The sequence below is a fragment of the Fringilla coelebs genome (assembly GCF_963513975.1).
Source record: "Fringilla coelebs genome assembly, chromosome: 2".
Classification (NCBI taxonomy): domain Eukaryota; kingdom Metazoa; phylum Chordata; class Aves; order Passeriformes; family Fringillidae; genus Fringilla; species Fringilla coelebs.
In genome coordinates this window covers 22165277-22178914 of record NC_140029.1, presented here as the reverse complement: position 1 = coordinate 22178914, position 13638 = coordinate 22165277, and the positions used below count along the sequence as shown (strand labels likewise).

At 37.2% G+C, this 13638-nt stretch overlaps 1 protein-coding gene across 1 annotated transcript in view; it reads right to left on the bottom strand.

Moving 5' to 3' along the window:
- Window positions 1–482: 482 nt before the first annotated feature.
- PUDP (pseudouridine 5'-phosphatase) overlaps window positions 483–13638 on the bottom strand; it is a 61751-nt gene continuing 48595 nt past the window's right edge. The window contains exon 4 of the mRNA XM_084226292.1: window positions 483–1036. Coding sequence (XP_084082418.1) covers window positions 860–1036 — 177 coding nt within the window. The 3' untranslated portion in view covers window positions 483–859. The remainder of the gene's footprint in view (window positions 1037–13638) is intronic.

The following is a 13638-nucleotide window of genomic DNA, read 5'->3' as shown; positions in this document are numbered from 1 at the left end:
GATCCTGTGCTGCATTAGTGCATAACTCTAAACTTCATATGAAGTATTAACTACTGTCTTCACAGTGTGGTCAAACAAAACAATTCCTCTGGGCCTGGAACCAAAGGACACCCTACATCCAGAGGCCCTGAAAAGTATAAACAAAAGTGAACTGAGGGGTTGGGGGGGAGCGGGGCTGGGGGGAAGAGTGAGCTGAGGAAATATGGCTTCATTATCTGAAGCTGGATATGCAAATAGACCAAACTTATACCTGTCTGAAAAGCCTGTGACCATTGTCCATCTTGGGTGTAGCCTCTGCCAGGCTTTTGACTGCTCAAGGTCTATCTATTGAAGGCCTTTAATAAATAGCCACTTTATTCTCTTAACTCTGTCTAGCCTCTGTTCTAGGTAGCCACTCCAAGGCATGAATGGGATGAGGAAAAGAATAAACATATTGATAGCAATAATGGTGTCAAAAACGTTTTAATGGGATAAAAGGCAATCCAGAGCAGGTTTCTGATTAAGATGTAAACAGTAAGTAATTCAAGTGGAAACAGAAGAAGAAGCTTCCAATGCAGCTACAATAAATTGTCTAAATAGTTCAATAATATTCCCAGAAAACATAATGATGTGAATAGAATAAGGCTGGATTCACTTAACAAAAGGATGCTGCTTTAATATTACATTTATCAAAAGGACAAATCATAAACATTCCAGACAACTTATCAAAGGTAATGTGTAAAAGACTGAATGTTAACAGGATTTTTGTGCTCTAGTTTCGAGGAAGAAAGTAGATGAAAAACAATCATAAAGCTGAAATAAAACTTCATTTCACTTTAAATTTATCTCCAGCCAAGAACATGTTCATAGGCATTAGACATCAATCATATGCTGGCAAACCAAACATTTCTGGTTTGAAATCTTCCATGGACTTCAGCACCAATGTTGCCTCCTTTTTAAACTCTGCACCTAAATTTTCATCTGGAATCATAACTGCTTGCATTCCTGCTGCCCGGGCTCCTTTGATTCCCTGTGGTGAATCTTCAAACACAAGACACTGAAAAACAAGAAGGTGAGGAGAAAAAAACAATTATAATGTTACTATGAACTTCTAATAGCTTGTTTTAAAAGCGAGAATGACCCTGAATGAAACTTAGTAGGAAAACTAAATTTCCTTCTTGTCTTAGACACCCCTAATTAGAAGAAGAGCAAACCTCTCAGTTTGAACATCTGCATGGTAATTAACCTTTAATTAATTTCAATTCAAAAAACATCAATACACTTACTTAAATCCCAGAAAGTGGTTATCCAGATGTTCCTAAGTGCTTTAATAGGGACGTGTTTAATCACAAGCTTAAAGCAAAATTAAGCAAATGCCTAAATAAGCAGGCAATTTAACTTTTCCAAACCAATTTTAAAACCTGCAAAATGGCAAAAGCAGTGCTTTCACTCACAGCAATGGCATTTCCTACACAGACAAGGTATGGGGAGCACTAAACTACCTAGGTCAACAGTAGAACTTCAGATGAGTAGAGACAGACACTACTTATCAGAAGAGTGCTGTCAAAGTTATACTCTATTTACTTAATTCTTCCAAATCAATGATGAGAAAGAAAACAAGCAATTCTATTGGAAAGTTACATCTATAGAAGAAAGAGTTTAGTCATGTAAAACTTCCATGCCTTACAATAGTCACAGTCATTCCAGACTGCAGTTTGGAAGCAAAGCTAAAATTTTTAAAAACAGTCATACATTATTTATGTGGATATTTAAATTTAATGTGAGAATATTGAATAATAAACAAACAATAAAAACATATAAAAATCATATGGTCTGAAATTTTATATAATGAAAGATACTGTTTGTGGAGCTCATTCCAGAATTTATATAATGAAGCTTTTCTTCCTGCCTCTTTCTGTCCATGACCTGCAAATTCAGTTTGGATTTTTGGTCATAGATAACCCAAAGCAACTTTTGGCATCCAAGGACCTGAAAAATTCTGACCTATACTAACACATGGTTTCTAACTTCCCAATTCATACTGCATTTATTATCAATATTAGCACTGCTGCTATTACTAATGCCAAAATCACTGCGACGAGTGATTTTAGTAATTGAAAACAGATGTGGGGATGGCTAGGGCAATTTTCTTTACATATAGTAATCAGTGCTCTCAGGCACATGGTGTGTGTGATTCCTGAGCCTGTCCTGTGCAGGGCCAGGAGCTGAACTTTGATGATCCTTGTGAGTCCTTTCAAACTCAGAATATTCTATGATTCTATGAACATACAACATCAGACTGCACCTTTTAGGTTCTGAAACACACAACTATTTCACTGCAAAACATAAAGGATGCACAGTGTTTGTTCTGTCTGTGCTCTAAGGAAAACAAGTTGTAACTTGCAAAAGCTTCATTACATTCAAAGAAAAAAAAATTCAATATGTATTAAATGTCTGCCCTATATATACCCATCTATGGTATATAGGGACTGTGGAAGGAAAAAAAATGAAAGACCCCTCTCCTGATTTCCTTTCTTTTTAAAATATTGATTCTTGCCTTTCCACATATCAGCAACAACCTGGAGTTTGTGAAGTGAAAAGTAAAAGGTGCTTTCTATGTTGCATGCAATAAAGTAAAACCTAATTAATAATTTTTAGCGAGCCAAAGGAATCACACCAATGGCTTTTGTGCTCATTTCCTTCATATAGTCACTGCATTCCTGTTTGAACAATGTGATACTTTCAAAAGTTGATCATTATCACTATTACTAACTACAAATATGTAACCAGCTGATCCTGGAAAGCTTCGTACAATTGCTATTAGAATGGAAGCATGGCTCTGCCTATAGGTTTTGTTCTTAACAATAACTTAGTTCATGACCTTAAGCACTCTGAGGACAATAAATGAAACTCTGACAGGCTTTGCTTTTTGAAGAATAAGCTTAAATGTTGCACAGAAGAGCATTATCAGGGCTTTTCAGAAACCTTTTCTGATCCAGCTCACACAAAAGAATATATTTCACTGCTCTGCCTTGAAAGACCTAACTGACTTCCATGATGTCACTGAGCTACTGTATGAGAGGAGCAGATGATTATAGAAGGCAATATGCATAACGAAAAGCTTAACTAATTCCCTGGAACTAGACACAATTAAAACTCTTAATTACCAAAGAAACCAGGCAAATGGCCCATAATTACAGTGTCTTGCATGTTACAGGAAATAAGTGTACTAGGTCGTCCTTAAATCTTTCTTTTTACTGAAACTTATTGTCAACAGCACAGTCACATTTTTAATGGATGACAAAAGGTTTACAGAGGTTCACACACAAAATGGATTTATTAATACATAGAGATGTTATAAACTCTTCACTGTCCTGGACCACCCACACACTAAATTTAGAGATATGAAAGCAGCCAAGTTCTTTTCCATTTTGCATAAGTATTGCAACATCAGCATCACTCCAACTGAGAGACAGATGAGATTTATACAGACTTCAGCTGAGATTCTGGCTGCTTCTGTGCATTATTTCTAAAACTTGTGTCACTGATCAATACTGCTCCTATGAGATCTCTCAAAAGGTCATACTAATATAGGACAGTTCTCACTTTGAAATGAACTAAATGCTTAAAAAATTATAGCAAAGTGTATTAATTTATATTTCACTCTATGTATCTAGAAAAAAAAATTAATCACATAACCAGAGGAAGAAATAATATTACTGGAGCACCTCATTACCTCATCCTCCTATATTAAATGCAAGAATATAAGAAAAGAATGTTAGTTAGGCTCTTGGTATGTACAGTAGGCCCTCTCTACCCTATACTGCAAAAGCTTGGATGGAATAGTTATGCGACTAACAGGGATATCCGTAAGTGTTACTGCAGTTAGTGATAACCAAGAAGGCTGGAAGGATAAAAGATTAAAATCAGTTTTAAAATAAGGATTTAGAAGACTTGTGAATATAATATATATGAATAGGAACTGCTTATCTAACAAGTATCCTTGACACAGCTACATCAGCTGTAAAACAGACTGAAGGATGAGACTAAAGATATCATGATTTATACATACAGAATTCATCTGCAAGTTTAACACTACCATCCATTGTTCTAAAAGGAAGGAATGAAAAGGAAGTTTTCATCACCTGTCCACAAATGACACAGAAACATTTGGTATCAGAATGTGACATATTATGTTTTGGGCTTCTTATGGATTGCATCTCATACTCTGTAACTTCTTCATTTTTAATTGATGTTTTTCCTCTTCCTAATCTAATCAACTGGTCAAAATAAAGCCTTCTATAAATGTTTAAGGACTAATTTAAATTTCATTCTATCTTCAAAAAAAGCCCCAAGACAGGCTACAGGAAGACATTCACCAAGTACAGCCAGGTCACATGGACATCAGAATGACAGTTGATTTTTGTAAACCAAGAGGTGCTCAAGCCTTCCATTTCTACAGATAACTTGCTGACTGTTCATTGCCAGAAGTGTATTTATTAGTTTCTTTGTGAAAAACTAGCCCATACTACTTGGTTAAAATTCAAAACTAAATAGCACCCAAGAAGTAACTTATCAGTCTGAAAGGTATTACTGCTGCAGTCATGGTTTGTGGTTTGTTCAACAACTTTTGCAATTTTTCCTTGCTCAATTTTTTTTTAGATTTTCAAAATAATTCTAGTACTAACCAACTGTGTTAGCCATGTGAGTGTCCCCGAAATTTTTAAGAACTGTAATATAATTCAGTATACAACACAGATCCATCCATATCCCATACAAAATATTGAGATGCTTAAAAGAAGCTGTTTGTCATTTATGGGAGGTGGTGGAAACTCACAAAAAGAGAGAGGAAACAACAATTTTAACATTGTAACACAGATACTGGGCTATTTTTAAGCTCAACTTATATTTTCTTTTTTCTTATGTTTTCTTATGTTTTCACTGTCCAAATACCTGAGAACAAGAGGTAAATGTATTTCTGGGTGACCCATTTACCACCAGAGTTACTGAAACATTATTGAATTAATCCATTTTAAGCAGCTGCATTATTCGTAGTTTTGGACTCCTACTGTGTTAATTCTCTAATGAATTAAGAAAAAACAATAATGAAATAACGTATTTAATGTTTCTCTCCTAATCTTTGGACTTATACTCCTTCCAGAAATAGTTGGGAAAAAATCCAATAGTGAATACAATAATAAATTACATTTCATTTTATTTTAAGGATGTGCCAATTTGACCAGCCAGGGATAACAGAATCATAATAAATATGCTGCTAAGAAAGTAATGCAGCTTACAGCCCCACAACTTAGTTCCATTAAGGAAAATGAGGAGTAAGCCAAGATGTTTCTAAATGCTATAACAAATGAATAAAATGGAAACTAAAAATCAATGTAATTAAGCACAAGAATATTCAGAATAATAACTACAGCCACCATTCTTTATGAGTCAATGATTCATATTAAGAACTGTTTGGAAATTACATGCACATATGCTTTTTAATTCAGATTTTTATTAACTCACTACTAAGAGTATGTTGCAGACCAATATAAGAATCAAATTATTTACCATAAAATGTACAAAACAAAAAATCATTAGCATAATTACAAAAAGCAAAAAAGAAAACAAAAGTGTTACATCTGCACATAATTAGATCACTCTGGGTTTCTAGCTCTCACATAAATGCCACTTTACATTTCAGGCCACACCAGCAGTTCCTCTCTCACAAACCAGTTCATGGAACATTATCTCAAGGAAGGCCAGAAGGAATAAAATGGTTTGGATGGAGAAGAAGGAAGAGAAATTTCATATTTCTTGCTTGTTTTCAGGACTTGATCAAATGAAAGAAAGTGTTTCTGTGAGTGACAGTCAGGCCCAGACACAGCGGCTCTGTGAGGCAGGGAGAAGGTCACATTTACATGCAGGGTTACTCTGATCATTCCAGATGGCTGGAGCACTCTTTTCACAGAGCACTGTGTGTTTAGAGGACAGCACACTGGGAACTTTGTATGGTAACTTGTGTTACAGGCCTCAAGAAATTCTCAGGCGTTTCTGAAACAGTGTCCAATTATCCCTGCAGCAGAAATCTAACTCAATCAACTGCAACTTGGATTAGCCATAGAAGGGTATTGTTCTTTTATGGAGAACACAAGGCAAATACTCAAGATGTTCTCTACTGAGGCTACTCATATGGCGTAACATGCTGGAGTTTTATGTCACTTATCTCCAAATCTGGCCTAAAAAGTAATTCTGTACAATGAAATAGTTAATTTGTGCTGTCTTTCCTTCCACAGAGAACTATCTTTATCACACCCAGTGACTTCCTTGACATGTAATACACAACACATTCAAGGAATGCACGTTGCATGCACAGCTCAGAACTGTAGGACAAAATACACTGAGTGGGTGCCTGAAGGCCATTTGGAAACACCCTATTCGACACATGACCAGCCAAAGCAGGCTGCTCAGGTCCTTGGCCAGGTCAGCTTTGAGCATTTTCAAGTATGCAGATTCCAGATTCCTCCTGGACACCCGTTCCCATACAGTGAAACCATATGGTGAAACCAGCCCTACAGTGGAAATGGTTTTCCAAGAATCTAGGAGTTTCTTCCGCCTGTTGCCTACTGCAAGATTACTCTGCATCTTGGAGAAGAGGCTGGGCCCATTTGATGGGCAAACACATCAGAGATAAAAGCCAGGTACACTCAAAGGAGGAAGTTTTGATGCATCAAAATTCTAAGTCTTGAACTGAAACTGAAGTAGGCACCAAAAGTATTTTCTGAATAAAAGCAGTGAACTTTTTGCCACAGGGAGTGTGGACAAACCCACAGGTGCAGGCTGTAAGAGCAGGTACCCTTCCTGTTTGTTTTGGGTAACTGGACACCATCACTTGCCTACAACTGCCTCAGCAGGAGCTGCAGAAAGCACTTGATTCTCATGGAGCAAGCTAATTTTTTAAAAATCTATTTTGGCAATAGTTTGTTTTTGTTCTATAATGCCTCCTTGACCAGAGTTATTTTCCCACACAGAAAGATCAGCTTGCATAGTGAAATTTACATGAATTTGATCTAAACATTATTTAATGATCGTATAATCTTGGATGGAAGTGTTAATAACAGCCTACATATGCTTCAGACATAAGGTCATTTTCTAATTTCTTCAATACAGAGAAAAAGGGTCAGAAAAGGCATTAACCTTTAAACAGGTTTTCATTGGGAGTGCAAAAACGCCATGGAAAAGGTCCTTTTTTTCTTCTATTCAGTACTACTTCTCACTGAACTGTAAGCTTCTCACTGAACTGTACAAAAAAGTGTCACCAGTCTGGAGTGACTTGGTGAGATACAGCTGCATTACACTTTTAACTCTTCCTGATCAGGAAAAGAGCATTTCTTTCAAAGTTCAAAGCTGAAAGTTATTGTAGAAAATATTTAAGATTATTAGCATAAAACTCCAAGCACAAAGCCAGAAACTACCACCTTTAAAGAAAACAAACAAAACACTAACAAAATTCTATTAAGTATTTTCTATGTATTTTAACTACAGGGAAAAAAAAAAAAAAACCCAAACCACATTAAAAGTGGCAATTCTCTCTTCTCAATATAGATTTTCAGAAGAAAGTGGAGAACTAAGTTAGAAAAAATATTAACTCCCAAAGTTAAGAGGAATATAAAAGCTCTGTTTGGGCAGTATCTGAATCATACAGGTTCATCCCTTCAACCTACCATCTTATACCTGGCATGCCTAGAGCGGACTGTACATGTAAACCCAAAAAACAGCTGTGCAAGTATTTATAAATGTGCTCCTTCAACAGTAGCCCACCTGTGGCCATTGGGTTATGGTAAGGAATGTCATAATTCCACAATTTATTTTTGCAACAGCAATCTAAAAATATCACATCTGAAATGAAAAGCCTCATTACATCAGTAACCAGATCTATTTAAGTAACTGTCCTGTGATTTCAAAAGATGATTTCTCAGCCTCTTGGTTTGCAAAGTTGTTTTCACTCCACAAGAAAATGAAACTCAGAACTCAAAATTTCTTTCATAATTCTCTTTACCTGAGAAATTATTTCTGTCTGCTAAATACAATATTTCTAAAAAACTTGAAATCTACCACCAAAAGTAAAAGAATTCATTATAAAAACCCTATTTCTACATGCACTATGTACGATATAGTTCCTTTTGGAACTATTTATTATGAGAAATAATTAATTCAATAGACCCACTCTCCTAACCCTGAATGAGGGATTAACTGTAAGTGCACTCAAGTTCTACTAGATCAATACAATTATTACTGGTAAAACCAAAATTTTTAATAAGAATGTATTATGTATTAAGAAGAACGTTTAAAAAAGTCATAACTTTTTTTTTAGATTCCAGTAGAGAAAACTGGAAAACAGGAAAAACAGGCTGCTCCTCTAGAAAATTTCTTTCTACTGTAAACTCCAAGTCCAAATATTTCTGTAAATAAGAAAATTAATATACTCTTAAAAAATGAATGCACATGTAGAAAGTTATTTAAGTCTTAATCTCAAAATATTTCAACATGCTTTTGTTGAAATTCCCCTAACATGATCTAGCTATTTTATATACCACATAGAAACACTTTTTAAAATGCACTGATGGCACACAGTCATCAAGCTGTCCCTATTTTTCTATTAGACCAGCTCTACCAGATAAGAGAATGCTAACAGTCACTTCAACCAAGGGCTCGTATTTTTTGACTCAGGTATGCTTCCAGGAAGAGTAACAGGTCCTTTTCCATGAAAGGAATAAGGTATGCATATAAATGAATCCATAAGAGCAAAGAATGAACAAAAACAGAAAAATGTGTTGATTTAATTCTGTGTATGTATGTGTGTGGATAAATACATGGTGCATATGGTCTCCATACAAATAGTATCTCTCTCTGTGGCATAAGGCTTACTGAGTTTAAGAGATATGTTAGATCAGTAACTAACAGACCCATGACACTGGCTTAACATGAACATTATTTTGGGAATACCAGCCATGGAGCAAGTTGTTACTATGCTTGTTACAGAACTTCTGCCCTAACTTGTTTTGGGTACTCAGTTCTTCAAAGAAACAAGTTTATCAGTATCTGCATTCTCATTAGCTTTTCTTCACATAATTTTTTATCTAAAAACACCTCCCATTCTGTATATTTCAACCACAAATAATGTTCAGATTCAACAGGGTATAAAGCTGACAGATGGCAGACTAATTCAAAAGGAAAACTACCGCATATTTGCCTGTAAAACAACCTCTCATGGGCAAAGTGCTCAACGCACTTCATCAGGCCATATGCTTAAGTGAAAACTACTTGCTCATCCAACACAATATTAACTTTATATTAAAAGTAAGAATCACTTAATGAATCTTCTGATCTGAAGTATCCTGCATTTGCTGACCTTCAACAGTTTGAGTGAGTCTTTAGAAAAGGGATGAGGGTGGCTAATTTCCCATTTAAGCTGTGTCCATGTCTCTGAAACTTTTTGAATTGTTACTCTAAAGCTTGTTGCCACATTATTTTGCTATACAATTATTAACTAATTATCGCTTATTAATGGATCCCACATAATATACATATATAGACAGAAAATGTGCAAATGATACCTAAGTATTGTATGGACTCACAATCACATGATTCCAGAATGGCCGGTTATAGTATGGTGTTATAATGCCAAGGTTGTGGGTTTGATCCCTGTATGGGCCATTCACTTAAGAGGTGGACTCATGCTCCTTGTGGATCCCTTCCAACTCAGAATATTCTGTGATTCTGTGATCCCATGACTGAGATTGGAAGCAACTTCTGAAGGTCACCTGGGCCAACCTCCTGCTCAAGCAAGGACACCTACAGGACAAGGTCTAGACAGTGTTTATCTCCAAGGAGAGAGACTCTGCCACCTCTCTGGGTAACCTGCAACAGTGCTCAGTCAACCTTTTGGGGAAAAGGTGTTTCCTGATGCTCAGAGGGAACCTCCTGTCTTTCAGCTTGTGTCCACTGCCTCTGACCACTAAAGAGTGCCTGGCACTTTGCATTCTCCCTTCAGGTATTTACTTGCATTAATGCTTCCCTGAGCCTTCTATTCTCCAAGGTCACTTTGCCTTTCCTCAAATATGATATGCTGAAATCCCTTAACTATCTTGGTGTCCCTTTGCAGGACTCCCTCCAGCAGCTCAATGTCTCTTGTACTGGGAAGGGCAGAACTGCTCCCAGTATTTTCTCGGTGTGGTCTTACCAGCACTGAGTAGAGGGGCAGGATCAATTCCCTCAATCTGCTGGCAAGACTCCTCCTCATCAGCCACCTTTGCTGCAATGGCACATTGCTGGCTCATGGTCAACTCAGTGTCCACAAGACATTGCAATTACCTTTTTTTCTGACCACAGGAAATAAATCAATTGGGTTTTCTTTCCTGTTCAGAAGTGTGCAGCTAGATTCATTGCAGAGACAGACGGCACTGTAATGGATCTTGTAAATTTAAAGGTCTGAATGAAAAATGTGCAAAAAATACAGACAAAATTTAATGCTAAATGACCACTAGAAAACCTATGATGAGAATATAAAGCACTCCATTAGGAAGTGTCTCAGACACCCCAATACTGATATAAACACATTTCTTCATAGTTAAATCAAAGACAAATTGCCTTCTCTGCAAATGCCTGCAGTAAAATTACAGAGAAGCACCTGAATGAGAGTTAATGTGCTTATAAGACACATTCGTTTGGAAAAAAAAAAAATCTGAGTTTTCTCTGTGTAAACACAGTCCATTGTGCTTTTCTTCTATTTAAAAACAAATTATGTGTATTTAGACACTAGTTAAACTACCAGGGCATACTGGAAACAGTGATTTTACATTGCTCTAACCATCAAAACACATGACCTGAAAGAAATACTGTATACCTCTAATACAGTAATACAATCAGTTCAGAAATAGATGCTGAGATATTGCCAAGATTCTGGATAAACTGACAAGCAACTGAGTGCTACAAGCAGCATTTTACTGATAACTTGAAAGCTTCAGCACCCAGACTTTATATAAAGATTCCCTAGGGAAACCAGACTGCAGCAGGTGTGTCAAGGTGAAAAAGTGTCACTGCCATACAGTCCACTGAATTATATGTTCTGGCTACCAGGTAAAATATGCTGTGACTAAAAAAAAAAAAAAATAAAAGAGGACATGCTGCCTGTCAGATGAACAAGCAAAAGAGAATCTTAAAGTTTCTGATCCAGCACACAGGAAATGGTGCAGGTGATATTTTTTTCCTACTTTTATTTTTGTTTATTTTTAAGAAGCTATAGTGATCTATTATACTCAATTTCTATTACATTTTCAAGTCTTTGCTAATTGATTCCAGCTGCCTCTAGTGAGTTTATAGGTAAGATTCATCATCGAATGGAGAAATTTGATAAATCAAATAGCAAATATGTCTAAAGACTGAGGACTGAAAATCTCATCCACACATAAGGACTGACTCTGGGATTTATGTTCTGGATCTGCAGATCTTGAAGGTGTGGCTAAAAATACCTGTTTTATGGTCTTCAAAGGTTTGTAAGTTCTAGTCTTAGCAACCAGAACAGTGTGAGAAAAGACACTAAAAACTCTTTTTTCTCCATTGACCTTGCATCTGCAGAAAAAAAAAAAACACTTCAAAACTTTTAAAGCCATAGAGAACAGCCTCCTCGTTGACAACAAAACTCGGAATTTAACAGGTAGTTCTACTGGATATCAAGGTGATGGATTAAAACTGGAAAGAAACAATTACTCTGTCTAGAAACACTGTTATTATATGCTCAACCAGGCCATATTTTAACTTTGTTACAAAAAGTAACAAGAAGAAAATCTTACAAAATCAAGTGACAAGTACCCTTTTGGCTAGTTCACATAGATACCCAGTATCTTACACCTTGATGAAAAGAAAAGATGTTCTCATGACACTCAAAATGCTTTTCTGAATCAGAGGTTCTTGTGCTTTGCAGTGGTAGTGCAACAGGCTTCCAGCCTAGGTTCTCTTCATGTTTTTCTACTTTCCCTATCAACTAAAAAAGCTGTCCCTCTGCTTTGGTTGCCTTCCTGACTACCTTCCTTGAAGAAAAGGAACACGATTCAGATAGGCTGATCGTAATTAATAAGAATCTCTCCTTCCAAATACTCGGTGGTTATGAAACATCATATTAATACTATTTCAAAGAGCATGTATGGAACATAAGCACTTAAAATTGACAAATTTCTACAGAGAGGGACCTGAACATTTTCATATGCAGAAATACATACATATATGCACACACACATTCGTTTATGTGACAGAACTGTACAGGGGAAGAAGAATGGCAGAAACAACAAGGGCATACGGGGGAAGCCTGGAAAACCCTGGTCCAGCTGCTCCCAGACACACCCCAGCAGCCACACACTCCATCAGGCTACCAGAAGTTCATTCCTACGCTGCCTGATGGGGCAGGAGGAGCCCCAGCAGCCCTTTGAGGCCCTGGTCCAGCCACTCCTGGTGCCACAAGGCCAGAACCACACAGACATGTCAACAGGAGAAGCTCCATGGGTCAGGGCACCCTGTGGGAATGTGAGACAGAAAGGGGCTGGTGGCTGTCTGTTCTTGGCCATTCCTGCATCAGTCTGTGTAGTCTGTCCTGTCTCCTCCAATAAACTCCATTTCTAACTGTTTTTTGTTTACTGCTGTGCACCCACATGTGCATGGAGTGTCAGTCCTGCCATGGGACCAGGAGTCCCATGTGCCCACAGTGCAGTAGGGCAGTGATGGCAGGTGGGCAAGTGAGGGTGTGAGGGCTAGTAAAGAGCATGCTGGAGCAGCTAGCAAGTAGGTGAAGTATCCTGAAAGCCAGGCATGACCTTATGGGCAAGAGCACGGACAGTCCTGGCTCTTGGAGGGTCAGGGTAGGCACAGGCAGCCTTGGCCAGCTGCTGTAAAGATAGTGGCATCTGGGGCTGCCCAAGAGATCTGTCTATGTGCACACCAGAGAGACTCTGAAATTACAGAAGCACAAGGCTGGGACCAGGGACAACTGAGTACCCAAATCCAGCTGCTGGAAGGATCCTCACTGCAGGGTGAATATAGGGTAGACTTGTCTCAAATGTCTATGCATGAAAGTGACATAACAGTAACCCCACAAGATCAATTTAGGTATTGGATTGAAAAAAACTGATTTAAATTCTCTAAAATTCCTAGGCTTATTCATAGCTGAAAAATTAATGGAAGGTGTCTACACAAAAATGGGTACTCTTTGAAAAAATACAGCTTTTTAAGCATTTGCCAGTTAAGTTGATTTTGGTTTGTTTTTTCCACACCAAACAAACAAAACCCACCCAAAAATGTCACACAAACTATGGAAGACCCATAGACAAAGGCTTTGCAAATAAAATGAGAGCCATGGTCAATCTAAATAATACTGATCCCTTTGCTGTATTTATAAAGAAATGCAAAAAGATGGTTGGCTTGTTTGGTTTTGTCAGACAACACAAGCTTTTAATATCTCTAGTCATTCAGACCTTTGACTAAGATTTATTAACCTGTCAAACAAAAGCAATTTTAAAACATACACAACTGCAGTTCATTTCAGAACATTTATTGCTCTGTAAACAGAAAATCGAGATTCAGCTTAAACAATCTATTTCTTTTCTTCCTCTT